Source organism: Papaver somniferum, chromosome 8 (assembly GCF_003573695.1).
Source record: "Papaver somniferum cultivar HN1 chromosome 8, ASM357369v1, whole genome shotgun sequence".
Lineage (NCBI taxonomy): Eukaryota > Viridiplantae > Streptophyta > Magnoliopsida > Ranunculales > Papaveraceae > Papaver > Papaver somniferum.
Genome location: NC_039365.1, coordinates 144,330,629 through 144,347,158, shown reverse-complemented (window position 1 = coordinate 144,347,158; position 16,530 = coordinate 144,330,629). Strand labels below are relative to the sequence as shown.

General features: G+C 39.4%; 1 protein-coding gene and 1 long non-coding RNA gene across 5 annotated transcripts; one reads left to right on the top strand and one right to left on the bottom strand.

Moving 5' to 3' along the window:
• Positions 1-1,382: 1,382 nt before the first annotated feature.
• On the top strand, positions 1,383-1,885 carry LOC113306136. The gene is made up of 2 exons (XM_026555111.1): positions 1,383-1,543; positions 1,642-1,885. The coding sequence occupies exons 1-2, from the start codon at positions 1,383-1,385 to the stop codon at positions 1,883-1,885; spliced, it is 405 nt and encodes a 134-aa protein (XP_026410896.1).
• Positions 1,886-8,675: 6,790 nt separating this feature from the next.
• Positions 8,676-12,224, bottom strand: LOC113303319. 4 transcript variants are annotated; one of them, XR_003337402.1, is made up of 8 exons: positions 11,934-12,224; positions 11,663-11,824; positions 11,440-11,572; positions 11,118-11,292; positions 10,648-10,701; positions 10,381-10,453; positions 9,874-9,970; positions 8,676-9,120 (listed from the first exon to the last, which is right to left on the bottom strand). It is a non-coding gene; the product is annotated as an uncharacterized LOC113303319 (long non-coding RNA). The 4 variants fall into 4 exon arrangements; XR_003337401.1 differs by lacking the exon at positions 8,676-9,120 and adding an exon at positions 9,295-9,594; XR_003337403.1 differs by lacking the exon at positions 8,676-9,120 and adding an exon at positions 9,295-9,588.
• Positions 12,225-16,530: the final 4,306 nt, after the last annotated feature.

The following is a 16,530-nucleotide window of genomic DNA, read 5'->3' as shown; positions in this document are numbered from 1 at the left end:
CCTTACAGGGTATCATAGGAAATTTGTGTAGAACTATGGCATCATTAGCAGACCACTTACTGAACTTTTGAAGAAGGATGCTTTCAGTTGGTCTCCTGCAACAACTACAACTTTTCTTCAGCTCAAAAAGGCAATGACCACTACTCCTGTTTTGGTTCTGCCTGATTTTAGTAAACAGTTCATACTTGAAACTGATGCTTGTGACATAGGCATTGGATCTGTACTTATGCAAGAAGGCAAAGTTATAGCTTTTTCCAGCAAGCCCCTTGGACCCTGAGCTGCTACCTTATCCACTTATGAGAAAGAGATTTTGGCAATTTTTCAAGTAGTCACTAAATGGAAACACTACTTACAAGGTCAGCATTTCATTATAAACACTGATCATCAAAGCATAAATTACTTCTTGGAGCAGAGGGTTTGTACAACTTTGCAGCAGAAATGGCTTATGAAATTTTTGGGTTTTGATTATGAAGTCAAGTACAAAAAAGGTTCAGAGAACAAAGTGGCTGATGCTCTATCTAGAAGAGCTCATTTGCCTGCTGCCTGCAACTCCATTTCTCTATCTCAACCTGCTTGGGCACAATAAATAATTGCTAGATATGTTGATGATCCTAAAGCACAATATCGTATTGCATAGCTCACAATAACTTCTCAGAAAACTCCTCACTATTATTACATCAATGGAGTCTTGAGGTACAAAAACAGGATTTATGTTGGCAGTTCTTCCGCAACAAAATCCAAAATTATTTACTCTCTCTGTTGTTCAGCCGTTGGTGGCCATTCTGGTAGGCAGGCTACTTACGTTAGAGCTAAATCTTATTTATTTTGTCCTGCCATGAAGAAGGATATTCTGTTATATGTTTCCACTTGTGATGTGTGTCAAAGGAATAAAGAGGAACACACATTTCCAGTTGGATTACTGCAGCCGCTACCAATTCCTGATCATGCTTGGCAACACATATCAATGGTTTTCATTGAGGGATTACCAATTAGTGAGAGGAAATCAGTTATTCCTGGTGGTAGTTGACAGGTTAACAAAGTATAGCCACTTTATTGGCCTGCACCACCCATACACTGCTTCTTCTGTTTCCAGAGAATTCATTTCACATATTTTCAAGCTTCATGGTTTGCCATCTTCTATTGTGTCTGACAGAGACAAGATCTTTACCAACAACTTTTGGAAGGATCTGTTTAAAGCTCTTGGCACTCAGCTACACCTCAGTACAGCTTACCATCCATAGATTGATGGTGAAACTGAGAGAGTAAACTCTTGCCTTGAGAGTTACTTAAGATGCATGTGTGGTCACCAACCAAAGAAATGACATTTATGGCTTCCACTTGCAGAATGGTGGTATAACACCAACTACCACACCAGCTTGAAAATGTTCCCATTTCAAGCTTTGTATGGCTATCTTCCACCTCACTTAGCTTTTTCATCAACTGTCGCCACTTCTGTTGTTGAAGTTGAATCTTATTTAAAGCAAAGGGATGATGTGCTTTCTATACTTAAAGATTCTCTCCACAAATCTCAAGAGAGAATGAAGTTTTTTGATGACCAAAAGAGAACTGACAAAGTTTTCTCTATAGGGGACAAGGTTTACTGAAGCTGCAACCATATAAGCAAACATCTGTGGCTCTCAGAAGAAACTTGAAACTTGCTGCCAAATACTATGGACCATTTGAGATAGTACAAAAAATTGGTCTAGTTGCATACAAGATACAGTTGCCAGCAGAAGAACGAATTCATCATGTCTTCCATGTATCCCAGCTGAAGCAGCATGTTGGTACCACTCACATACCTTCTCCTGCACTACCTGTTCTAGATACAGATGGACAGTTTCTTGTCATACCTGCAACTGCTCTGGCCTCAAGAACTTCTGCGTAATGGGGTATCTGTGCCTCAATTACTTATTCAGTGGACAAACTCTTCAGCCGCAGATGCTACATGGGAGGATGCAAAACACATAGCTCGACATTTTCCTAAATTCCATCCTTGAGGACAAGGATCCGCTGATGGGAAGGGTGCTGTCATATACCTTATATTTCTCTAGCTTACTTATCAGCTTCCCCAAATAAATGCCCGTATGCCCTTATCACTGTGACGTGCCAACAGATCATTTGGCATTTGTTGCCTGTTAGGTTGGGGACACGCGTCTGGTTTAGATTAGTTGTTATTAGGGTTTTATCTTCCAATAATTGAAGTATTTAAGTTGTAATGAAACCCTGTTTTAAGATAAGAATGAATTAATGGAAGTTTAAGGCTGCTTCGGCAGAGTTAATATTATCCGGCTATATTCCGTTCATTTTCCGTCGATTCTTTTCATAATCGTACTAAGAACAGTACATAGGGTTATTGTGTTGGAGAAGGAGCTACAACAACTGTGTTCCTGGGTCGAGCTCATTTATCCTTGAGGACAAAGATAATTTGAAGGGGTGGGAATTTGTCATGTCCCGGTATGGGATGACCACTTGCTAATGGCAGATAGTATGTTATTTAGTAAATGTAGTAGTAGGAGTCATGGGAGCGGGACGTGCCAGTGCAGGAGTCCATTTTCTCTTTATAAACACTGAACTCCTATAATTGAAGGTTATCAAATAGAATAGAATTCTGTAGAGTAGATCCTGCAGTCTTGAGATTGATTACCCATTTGTAGTGTAGATCACTACAGAGATAAACTCAGATCGAAATATCAAATGTTTATAATGTAAACTAGGTATCACGCCGGCCTGTGGCCGGCGCTCAACCGCTCGCCGATTTTTTTCAAATCGAATATGAAGATTTACTTAAGTTTTGTTTATTGTTCATTTATTTGGTCGGTCGATCAGTATCTTCTCGTGCAATTTTAGTCTGTGGTCATAACAAAACGGCTCCAATATTTAATTGGTCAGTGTCATATTATAGTGTGTTAGTTAGTCGGCTCACAGTAGAGTGTTTAATTAGTTGGATCAGAGTAGACGTAAACCGGGACCTACAGCCTCGGCAGTGGAGAAAATTATAGTGCCAAAATATTTAGTTGGTTGTGTCATATTATATTGTGTTAGTTAGTCGGCTCACAATAGAGTGTTCAATTAGTTGGATCATAATAGCCGGAAAGCCGAGACCTACGGCCCCGGCGGTCGAGAAAATTTAAAAGCAGATATAGTCCTAAATATTTAGCTGGTCGTGTCATATTATAGTATGTTAGTTAGTCGGCTCATACTATAGTGTTTAATTAGTTGGATCATAATACCCGGAAAGCCGGGGACCTACGGCCCCGACGGCGGAGAAAATTTAAAAAAATATATAGTGCCAAATATTTAGCTGGTCGTGTCATATTATATTGTGCTCATTAGTCGGCTCACAATAGAGTGTTTAATTAGTTGGAACATAGTATCCAAAGAGTCGGGGACGTAGAAAATTTAAAAGCAGATATAGTGTCGAAATATTTAGTTGGACGTGTCATATTATATTGTGTTAGTTAGTAGGCTCACAATATAGTGTTTAATTAGTTGGATCATAGTAGCCGGAGAACCGGGACCTACGGCCCCCACGGTGGAGAAAATTTAAAAGCTTATATAGTGCCCAAATATTTAGTTGGTCGTATCATATTATAGTGTGTTAGTTAGTCGGCTCACAATAGATTGTTTAATTAGTTGGATAATAATAGCCAGAAAGCCGGGACCTACGGCCCCGCGATGGAGAATATTTAAAAACAGATAGTCTTAAATATTTAGTTGGTCGTGTCATATTATAGTGTGTTAGTTAGTCGGCTCACAGTAGAATGTTTAATTAGTAGGATCATAGTAGCTGGAAAGTTGGGACCTACGGCCCCGACGGTGGAGAAAATTTAAAAACAGATAGTCCTAAATATTTAGTTGGTCGTGTCATATTATATTGTGTTCATTAGTCGGCTCCCAATAGAGTGTTTAATTAGTTAGATCATAGTAGCCGGAAAGCCGGGACCTACAGCCTGGCGGTGGAGAAAATTTAAAGGCAGATATAATGCCCAAATATTTAGTTGGTCGTGTCATATTATATTGTGTTTGTTAGTCGGCTCCCAATAGAGTGTTTAATTAGTTGGATCATAGTAACCGGAAATCCGGGACCTACGGCCCCGGCTGTGGAGAAAATTTAGAAGCAGATATAGTGCCCAAATATTTAGTTGGTCGAATCATATTATAGTGTGTTAGTTAGTCGGTTCCCAATAGAGTGTTTAATTAGGTGGATCATAGTAGTCGGAATGCCGGGACATACGGCCTCGACGGTCGAGAAAATCTAGAAGCAGATATAGTGCCCAAATATTTAGTTGGTCGAGTCATATTATAGTGTGTTAGTTAGTCGGCTCACAGTAGAGTGTTTAATTAGTTGGATCGTAGTAGCTGGGACCTATGGCCCCGGCGGTCGAGAAAATTTAAAAGCAGATACAGTCATAAACATTTAGTTGGTCGCGTCATATTATAATGTGTTAGTTAGTCGGCTCACAGTAGAGTGTTTAATTAGTTGGATCATAGTAGCCGGAACGCCGGGACCTGCGACCCCGGCGGTGGAGAAAATTTAAAAGAAGATATAATGCCCAAATATTTAGTTGGTTGTGTCATATTATATTGTATTCATTAGTCGGCTCACAATAGAGTATTTAATTAGTTGGATCATAGTAGCCGGAACGCCGGGACCTACGGCCCCGGCGGTGGAGAAAATTTAAAATCAGATATAGTGACCAAATATTTAGTTGGTCGTGTCATATTATATTGTGTTAGTTAGTCGGCTCAAAATAGAGTGTTTAATTAGTTGGATCATAGTAGCCGGAAAGCCGGGGCCGCAGCCAGAAAGCCGAGACCTACAGCCCCGGCGGTGGTGAAAATTTAAAAGCAGTGCCCAAATATTTAGTTGGTCGTATCATATTATAGTTTGTTAGTTAGTCGGCTCACAGTAAAGTGTTTAATTAGTTGGATCATAATAGCCGGAAAGCCGGGACCCACGGTCCCGGCGGTCGAGAAAATTTAAAAACAGATATGGTCCTAAATATTTAGTTGGTCGTGTCGTATTATAGTGTGTTATTAGTCGGCTCACAGTACAGTGTTGAATTAGTTGGATCATAGTAGCAGGAAAGTCGGGACCTACGGCCCTGGCGGTCGAGAAAATTTAAAAGCAGATATGGTCCTAAATATTTAGTTGGTCGTGTTATATTATAGTGTGTTAGTTAGTCGGCTCACAGTAGAGTGTTTAATTAGTTGGATCATAATAGCCGGAAAGCCGGGACCTACGACCCCAACAGTGGAGAAAATTTAAAAGAAGATATAGTGCCCAAATATTTAGTTGGCCATGTCATATTATATTGTGGTCATTAAGTCGGCTCACAATAAAGTGTTTAATTAGTTGGATCATAGTAGCCGGAAAGCCGGGACCTACGCCCCCGGTGGTGGAGAAAATTTACAGGTAAATATTGTGCCCACATCAAATTAATGTGTTAGTTCATCCTGTGCGTAATAGTCCAGAGCATATTTAGTTAGCAATGTCATAACAGAACGGTCCCAATATTTAGTTGGTCGTGTCATATTATAGTGTGTTAGTTAGTCGGGTCACAGTAGCGTGTTTAATTAGTTGGATCACACACAACCAACATATTTGCAAGTGTTGCCAGAAACATCGGACATGAATTTATTATAAGTGTTTACCTTAAAATTTTTGTATTGAATGTCACTATTAAACCAACTGAACATGAAGAGAACCTGTAACCCACATGACAATTCCGCTCCCACTAAACTTGCAGATATTACAAACATTGCCATTACCTCCCTTTTTCGTTGTCAATATATACCACACCAACATTCCTTCGTGGATCCTTCACAAATCTTAGTGTTATGTTTCTCTCCATCGTAATGCAAAATAGAAACCTCATAAGGGTGAAATAAAAATCAACCAAAATTATACCTTTTCTGCAACCAAAGAAGCAAACAACTTCTTTATAGGAAATCTAGATTCTCGTTGAATGTTGCGAGGATCTACAACAACTTATATACGAAGTACCCAGATAACAAACTAAACAGTGAGTATCTCAACCAAAACAGAAACAACACTTTTAACTATTCATAGGACTTTAACTATTCGTAGGACACGGTTGAATAGCGACAATTGGACCTATCGTGAATCAAACACGTACCCTTCTGACATGAAGTCAGATGCGCTACCATTGCGCCACAGGTCCTTGATTTAGTTTGTGTACAAAATTGTAGTAGCTACAACATTATCATGGTAGTTCTTACCATAAATCCCCACTACCATCGGCTTCAATTCCTACTACAGACGTTCTGCGTGAACATATACATGTTCTCCAGGTATGCGGGCTTCCTGGACAATCTGCATGCAATAAGGCTTAACGATGAGATATAATTGAACATAATCCATAATCAGAAACAACAAATAACAGTCTTATCATTAGGAAGATAGAAGTTAAAACTGTATAAAAACTGATAAAATATTAGGGGAAGATAATCCATACCCTGAATTAGTTATTCAAATGTGTTGTTGCTTGTCTGAAGTGTATTTCTGCTGATGTTAGGGTTACCTTTGGTTGTTGTTTGTTCATACCTGAAGTTAAGCACATCAAAACCCATACATGTAAGCTTACAATTTAAAAATTCATATGGAATAAAAAACCTTTACATGTTAGTGTTACCTTTAGTTGTTGTTTGTCGATCCTTGAAGTTAAGTGCATCCACTTCTTCCTATAAAGACACTGAGACACAATTTCGAAAAGGCAGACATGTAGCATTAGCCCATAGAAAGCATCCACATTAAACGAATTACTCTACCGTACGACTTACTTAAAGTCTAGGAAATATAAACACTTATGAGAAAGACGTGAATCTCCACCAAAACATGAAATAACACTTCAACTTTCTGTAGGGCAGGGCACGTTTAAATACCGACAATTAGACCTGACGTGAATCGAACACGTACCCTTCTAACCTGGTGTCAGATGCGCTACCATTGCGCCACAGGTCCATAATTTAAAAGATTTTTGAAAAGTTGTTCTAACCTCTTGTTGATTTTTTATGTTCCGTCGGGGTTCAACCTTTTTAGAGTTTTGTTTATTGTACATTTGTTTGGTCGGTCGATCAGTATATTTCCATGCAATTTTAGTCTGTGGTCATACAAGAACGGTCTCAATATTTAGTAGGTCGTATAATATTATAGTGTGCTAGTTAGTCAGGTCACAGTAGCGTGTTTAATTAGTTGGACCATAGTAGCCGGATAGCTGGGGCCTATGGCCCCGGCGGTAGAGAAAATTTAAAGGAATATGTAGTGCCCACATTGAAATTAGTGTGTTAGTTGGTCCAGTCTATAATAGTCAGGAGCTTATTTAGTTAGTCGGGTCATAGCAGAACGGTCCCAATATTTAGTTGGTCGTGTCATATTATAGTGTGCTAATTAATCGGGTCACAGTAGCATGTTTAATTAGTTGGACCATAATAGCCTGATAGCCGAAGCCGTAGGCCCCGGCGGTGGAGAAAATTTAAAGAAAGATGTAGCGCCCACATTAAAATTAGTGTGTTAGTTGGTCATATTTAGTTAGTCGGGTCATTGAAGAACGGTCCCAATATTTAGTTGGTCAAGTCATATTATACTGTGTTAGTTAGTCGGGTCACAGTATCGTGTTTAATTAGTTGGACCATAATAGCCTGATAGTCGGGGCCTACGGCCCCGACTGTGGAGAAAATTTAAAGGAAGATGTAGTGCCCACATTAAAATTAGTGTGTTAGTTGGTCATATTTAGTTAGTCGGGTTATAGTAGAACAGTTTCAATATTTAGTTGGTTGCGCCATATTATAGTGTGTTAGTTAGTCGGGTCACAGTAGCGTGTTTAATTAGTTGGACCATAGTAGCCAGACAGGGCCAGGACCTACGGCTCCGGCGGTGGAGAAAACTTAAAGGAAGATTTATTTCCCACATTAAAATTTGTGTGTTAGTTGGTCCTTTCTATATTTAGTTAGTTGGGTCATAGCAGAACGGTCCCAATATTTAGTTGTTCGTGTCATATTATAGTGTGCTAGTTAGTCGGGTCACAGTAGCGTGTTTAATTAGTTGGACCATAATAACCGGATAGGGCCGGGTCCTATGACCCTGGCGGTAGAGAAAATCTAAAAGCAGATGTAGTGCCCACATTAAAATTAGTGTGTCAGTTGGTCTTGTCTATAATGGTCGGGAGCATATTTAGTTAGTCGGGTCATAACAGAACGGTCCCAATATTTAGTTGGTCGTGTCATAACAGTGTGCTAGTTAATCGGGTCACAATAGAGTGTTTAAATAGTTGGACCATGGTAGCTGGATAGCCGAGGCCTACGACCCCGACAGTGGAGAAAATTTAAAGGAAGATATAGTGACCACATTAAATAGGGTGTTAGGGCCGGGGTCGTAAGTTGGTGTTTTTTTTTGTCGGGCCTAATTAGGCGAGGCCTACGACCGGGCCGTGGCACCTCGTGTTTCACCACTTTCCTTTTGACACCATAATTTATTTTCAGTAACCTTTCTTTGATCATCCACGCCTCTCCCTCGTGTTTCACCACCATCTTCAACTGATGTTTATGTTCGTAATCCTCTCTTGGGTCTCTCCCTATGACTTTCAATTAGTGATGAGATATTAAAGATTTTAAGACCAAGATGCAACATACGAATGGATAATCAATGGTATAGATTTAGGTTAATGATTTATAGTAAGGATATAAGGCCGTTTATAGTGCAAAAATACTATGGCCCATTAAAATATCTTTCAATCACAGGCCCATCTTGACATCTTCACTCTACTCCACATGAACAGACGTAATGAAACCCAAAAAAGTTTAGCAGGATGATTACAGCTGACGTGAAGATAGGTTTACATAAAGATTAAATATACTTTCTTATTGGGCCTCCCTCTATGACTACTTGTTCCCTTTTTAGTCCCTGATCCTCCACTTCATTAGATGCTGCCATTAAGCACTTGGATGAATTTATATCTAGCAAATTTTCCATGCCATCAACATTTGAGCACTGAGGAGTGAGGCCTGAAACCGCTTCTTCTTATAACTGCTCAGCCATATGGGCATCTTCTCCTTTACTTTCACAATCTTGATCAGGTCGTCATTCAACATGCCGGTAACCTGCCACAGAAGACATCATATCACACATTCCCAATGCATGGAAAATTTTATGTTTCCGGGGCTCGTAATTCCCAATTGACCGATTTTCTCTCTTTTTTCACACAGGGAATTCTTGGTGTCACAGTAGAGTAATGAACAATTCGTTGGGATAGGGATTTCTTTCTAGACAATGGCTAAAGAGTTTTTAATATTGTTAACTAAATATTTTTATGCGACAAAACAATAGTTCTTTTCTATTTATACAACAATACACAGATCAAAAGCAAAAATTAAGTTACGGACAGTTTCAAAGGGGAAACGCAGGTTCGAAATGTAGACGACTTTACACCACAAATAGGCTAAAGAATTAGCTGAAAATGTCACTTGATAAGCACATTAGTTTATCTCCAAACCAAATGTAGAGCAGCCTCTCTAGCCTTGTGGATATTTCTATATTTTCTAAAAAGTTGACGCAGATACCTTCCCCTACTGCAGCTACAAACAGAACATAATCTTCATAATTACGATGTATGAATCATGTTCTTGTCACACATGGTTTATGAGATGCATCATACGGAATTAGTAGTAAAAGTCACATAAGTCGAAACTGAATTCATGAAAGATAACTTACTCATTTGATTATCTAGAAAACATTCATAAGAATGAATTTAAAATATATTATGAGTACCCATATAAAGATGGTAAACCTCTAGAAACAAATGATGACGTGACGATGATGGGTTCGTTACACGGGCTAGATCAAGAATGACTTACCAAGTTTTACAGAAGCCACATATAAGAGTCCCGCATGTGCATCTGGTTGAATTCATTCTCACCAAAGAATCTGATAGCTTCACCTGATCTGCTTCTTCTATCATTTGGGCATACATAAGAACAGGTGTTGGTTATGAGTACCACCATACAGAATGTGTTAGGGTGCGAAAGTAGCTTTAATTTGGTAGGGTAGACACCAAAACAAATATAAATGGCAAAGCTAACTATGTCAGTCTATCAACTGTAAAACGATGCTTAAAATGCCAAGATCACATTTGTCATTACACACATATTTTTTTGGCAAATCCTTCAATTAGGTATTGCTGCAGATAACTCCAAATATTTTGAGTATACGGTTTATATAAAGAGCCTGCACTACTTCTGAAGTAAAAACACGAAAGACCTCTCCAAGTTAGTTTTGGCGCAATGCGGAAATTATCCAGTATTTTTAACAGCCCTTCCAGGAGATTCAAAAGGGGAGAAAACACATTATAACTGAAATTTTACCTTCTAAGCCACGTGAATAGACACTCATGCCCTTTTCCTTTATTTTCAGACTGATCTCAGCAACTACAACCACCTGAAAATTTGTAACATGAGAAGAGAATTATGACTATGAGGATGAACACGAATGTGAAGATGAAGAAGTAAAGTTCAGATGTTGCATAGACAGAGGGAAAGAGCAAGTGCCGAAATGAGTACAACAGCTACTTTAAGAAATACGAATTAAAACTTGTCTTGTCATTCAGTATGACAAACTATCTAATGACATACCTGTCAATGCACTCTTAAGAAGGTTCTTGTATCCATTATTCCCCTTTAAAAAATCTGCATTTTAAAAAAATGGGCATGTTAAGCGAGTATCAAAAAACGCCTCAAAACTCCTGCAACAAATATTAAAGCATGAATGGTTGTCCCTGTATATTTTTGTTCTACCGACAAGACCGCCCTAAATTTTTCGCAAACTTAGCCTTACAAAAATAACTTGAAAATTTGAACACTGAACTTTGAACTTATCCATTTTAGATGAACTTGAAAGATGAAATCTTTAATGAAACACAATTATCAAATCACTTAATTTGAAACAATTTGGTATTTTCAAAATCCTTATAAATTCACACTGGCAGTTGACTGTATACAACTTAGACTCTTACTGTTGAAATTAGTTCCTTTAGATGTAGTTTTTGAAGTTCAATGATTCAATGATCACCACCAAAGGCAACAGGACTTGGCCGACGATTTACCTGAATAAAGAATATTAGTGAATTAATTCCACATCAAATTGGGCTTCTTCTAGACCTTCTACATTTGGCATGAAAGGAGATTCCGTTATATAGTGATTGCTAACATATATTGTTGCCTTCTTGTCAAGCGCCATTGTTCAAATACCATGATGCACAAATCATGACCTTTAGGTACCTACAATAAGCATAATGCACAAATACAATCAAATTGGTTTGGATTAGTTAGGTTTGTAATTTTGTTCCTCCTAATTTCAATTCTGTCAGCTCCAACTCAGATTCAAATCCCATTAAAGATTCACACACAACATCAACATCTACTTACATGTATCTTCTCAGCCATCACCAACAGTTGCAATCCCAAATTCAGTCCCTGCAAGTCTCAGAGCACACACACCAGAATCCATTGCCCCATTGCTGTAGCTTCTCTGGTAGCAATACCAACAACAGCTTTGCAACTACCCATTGCAATTACCCATCGTATAAGTAATTCTGAAATCGAAATTCAATTGAAATTGATAGGGAAAAAAATAGAGAAATATTTGAACCTGGAATATTTTTTCTCGATCGATTTCTTCATCTGGTTGCCAATCTATCTCAACCTAACTCATATCATCATCCAAGAACTCTCAAACCCCCATCTCCAAGTAACCCATTCTCATTCTTGCCGATTTAGACTCATTCTCAGCTGCTCTTCCCAAAACCAAACCCTAGATTACAATAGAAATCCTGAGATTAAACCCTAATAAAATCATCAAAATCTTGAGCTACAGTCTCAAGATCGAAAGCAAAGAGGATAGGAAAAAATCAAATTCATACCTGGTTAAGAGTTATCGTTTGTGTACCTGTTGAGATCGAAAGAGAACAGGTCTGAATTCAATTTACCTGTTGATTAGAAAGGGAACCCTAAATTCTGAAAATAATCCTCCTCGAAACAACTACTTGAGATTGACGCAAGGTTAAAGATTAGGGCTATTTATCGTTGTTGTTGTTGAGATCAAAAGACAGAGTTGAGGAGACGAAGAATTTTTTTGAAATCAAAAGACAGTTGAGGAAACGATGAGTTCTTTTTCTTTTCTTTTTTTTATTCGCCTGATGGTCGTCATTGAGAAATAGAATCCACGGACCCGAATCACTCTGACCAAGGCCCAGAACAACTCTCGATTAGAAAAAATAAAAAAAATCTGACGGTCACAAATTACTCTCCAAATCCAACGGTGGTCTTTATCCACGACGTAATCACCATATTTCCTTAATAAAGAGAAGTCTATATAGTTATACGACTTAGTCTCATTAGGATATAGAATAGCATAGACTTCTGAGTGATAGATAATTTTTAGTCTCCACATACCTTTTGTTGATGAAGTTCCTCCAAGCTCCCCTCAGTAGATCTTCGTCTTCAATTGATGAACGCCGTGAAATCTAAAGCTCAACTATACATTCTATCCTAATCCGAGATATAGCTATAATTAGACTAGAAATCAATACTATAGTTTTGATCAACTAAATTTGACAAACAAGTTTGAGATAGAAACGCTTGCGATTTCGACCGAGCAGTGCTCTAACACATGTATTTTGATCAAGTGATTAATATGAAGAGCTAAACCCCATTGCTGAGGCGACATAGAAATCTATTTTTCCAACAAAAAGTGGTATATTCTTGTTTATTTATTTTTTGCAATTATTTTATGATTATTTGCCTTGATCGAAAATTGTTTGAATGATTTTTGTTAAGAAATTGTTATATGTTTTGATAGAGCATGCTTGTCCATAGGTTTTTGATGCTCTACAGTTTGGATTTACACTTGTTATTTTTAAAGTCTACATGTTGCAATATTTTAGAATCAAATTAAACGCAAAGATTGCATAAATATAAATATTAAATTTAATCACTTTGAACTTGGAAAATAGTGGAATCTTGGCCTCAGTATTCTTTTAATATTGATATCATCTTTGTCTGAGTTTTCTATTTTAGTTTTAGAATTTAAGTCTAAAAAGCAACATTCACAAGTCTGAGAAACGAATATATTATTACCACTTTCTACAACACATTAATTTTTGGCATCGCTGTCGTGGACTTGTTTTTATGGTTTTTAGATTTCTTTTTTCTTTTTAGGTTTAGTTTTATAAAATACACACTTCCATTAAGTAAAAATTGCATAGCAGGCAAGCGAGCAACAAGCTGCGCCACAAGCCCTTTTTGAATAGCAAACCCTATTCTTTTAAAAACAAACTCTCTCGAGTCGGGGGTCATGACATTACTGTGCATGAATTTCTGAACCCTCGTAAGGAGTCCAACCGCCTCTGGAGCCAAATACCCGAAAGTGTCAAAAGCAAAAGGGATAAAATCATGTCCATTATCGGCACATGCTTTCTCATGTTTTGCTATCTTACCTGAGGCTTCCCTCAAAGCTGCTTGTCCCACCGTGAAAGAACCATGTCCAATGCCTACTAACGGTGAAACCCCAGTAAGCTCAACACATGCGTGTTTCCCATTAGCCCACCCAAAAATAAGAACATCTGCCGGCCTAAGTGTCGATCTCCCCTCAAGTGGGTCCGTCAAAAAATTGACAGCGGCTTCTTTCTTTGCTGAAATACCAGCCCTCCATAACACATCATATAAGGTATCTCGCACATGGTTGCGCCTATATTTGAACCCAAGATCTACCTTGCAATGGACTGCGTGTTCCCCGTATGCGTCTAAGCACCTTGTAATGCAGGCAGGGCAACGCGAATCAGAAGGGTATAGAGGAATCATTGACCTGTACTTAAGAATAAACCTATACTCTACAAGTGACATCTTCTGCCCAAGACCCTCAATCGGAATAGCAAGAAGAAAATCTTGAGCGTGCGCTGCTTGCAAGCAACCCAAAACTGCCTTTTGCCTGACTGATAACTCATAAACCCTATCCATATCTTTAACCACTTTACCAAAAAGAGCACTCGCCAAGTTACTTTGTGCTTTAGGGTGGGGAGGGGCGTTGTCTTTATTGGTAAAGCTACTAAGGTCTTGATCAGGAAGAGTTGCTTGTAATGTCTTCAAGGCCGTTTAAAAAATATCATCCATACCTTCTACTCCACTATCCCTGAGTATGTGATCCTGCAAGCCCCAAGTTTGCACACGTGATGCCAGAAAGTCATATTGAGATGCCTCCTTATCCGTATATAGACCAAGTCCTCCATATCGAATAGGCAGTGTAGATAGCCTCCACTGTAACTTCCCAAAGAATGGACCTCCACAAACCACAATTCCTTCTACCTCCTCTCTCAGGACTCTATCAAATATATCAACCGCCTCCAAAGTGTACTCTGGACAACAAATACGAAGCCCAAAGAGAAGCTTGGAGATACCCATACATGCACGTAAGAGTAACAATTCACTCTGAGGATTACGAAGCTTGGATAAGACCTGCATCAACTCCACAGCTTTCTCTTATCTCCCAATGGCGAGTCCCTTCACAAATCGGCCATCAAGACTGACGACACCACTTAATAATTTGACTCCATTGTCTGGTCTCAAAATCTCGGAAGGAAACATCCCATCCTTTATCCTCCGTCCATCACAAGAGGGCAAAAAAATTTCTGTTTTCTTGATATTCAATATAAGCCCTAGCCCAGGCCCCTCCGTCCGAAAAACAGCAAGTGCTTTCGCTACTTCTGCAGTACCACCACCAACAGTGTCGTCATCAAGATACCAAGCCTGTAGGGATAATGTGCACTGTTCATTTATCTTTGCTATAAGTCGATGAAGAACCAAAGCGAACAGTAAAGGCCCCAAAGGGTCACCTTGTTGCACCCTTGTATAGGAATAAATATGATAATCCCCCACATACAACCTTGCAGGCTGTCCATATAGATAATCCACCCACAACGATATAGATGGACATAACCTACGTACCTCGAGAAGCATGGCTGTTCGATCAACTAGGTTAAAGGCGTTGGTGAAGTCTACAGTCAATATAGTAAGGCTAGAGTCCAAGTGAAACTTACTAACAAACCTGTTCACAGCATGCAGAATTGGCTCTACACTTCCTGAAACCCCCACCCCAAACTGAAAATCTTGCAAGTAAGTTGCCATATCTTTTCCAACTCCCTTCATTGCAACTTTAGACACAAGACGACGCCAAATCGTCCCAACCGCAATGGGGCGGATGCTTTTGTCCGGTTTTAGGAGAGGATTTAAGGGTGCTGAAGCAATAAAATCCACAAGATTAAGTGGGCATCTTCCACTCAACCACAAATTAACAACCCTTGTTATTGCCGTGACTAGGTCAGTAGCAACAACGGATCCATCCCCACAAAAAGCATCCAATAAGTGTTGTGCTCGGAGGCCATCCCTACCACACGAAGTCCCCTTAGGGAACGATTTTATGCAGCTTAAAACAGTACCTTCTTCCGCAAGTAAGGGTGTCTCATCCAGCGGGATAGTTGGTTTCTGCGGAGGGGGCATGAACGGGTGTTTATATTCAAGAGACTTCACTGTATCTGCGTTGTATAGTGCCACCCCTGAAGAGCTAATGGCTTTAACAGCCGCCATGAAATGCCCGTCTGCCACTTTGCGCAAACATGCTGAAACATTATTGGCTCGCCTGTTGTCAGACTAGGTATCCTCCTCCAGCTTAACACCCCCTGTTCGTCATAATTGTAGAGCCTCCCTAACAAGTCTCTTAACTCCCCCGGCTTCACCCCAAGTTTCCAATACACTAAGGATATGTTTCTGCTGCAGCACCTTACGCTTCCCTGACTTCTTCTCCGTTCTGTTTGTAGGACTGTAAACACGTAATGTGCAGCGAGGTAGCAGTAACAAACTATCCCAATTCCTGACTGATTTGGGGTATGCCGCAACTTTCAGTAGTGCAGCTTTTAGAACATGAGAGAATGCCATCCTACACCCTTTGGAACACTTTGACAGTGTAAATAGGAGCTTGAAAAACTGCGTGTACTGTCTCAACAGTTAGCTCAAAGACACTGTCCACCACCTGCACCGGAACTGAACCAGGCCTTGATACTCTAACTATTGTTTCGAGTGCATCCCAAGATACCACACACGTTGCAGGCCTAATATCCATCCCCTCATGTTTGCAGGCCCTGCTCCATGCTTGAATGCTCATGCAGCCAAAGCACATCCATTGTTTCAAAGTTCTCAAAATTTCCTCTAAGCCTTTAAACACATCCAAATCACTTCTGATGGCTTGCTGAAGAGCATTTATTCTATCAGCATTGCATAGATGTAACCTCTTCAGATGGGGAACCAAACATGTAAATCCCTTGCTGCCAATCCCCCCATCTTGACACCCATGAAAATCCTTAAAAGGGCAGAGAAGAATTCCCTTGCCTGTGGTCGTCATTCAAGTACCAAAACAAACAGTAATGGGAGTTGCAAGTCTGCTACCACACTCAGCAGAAACCAAGCCTA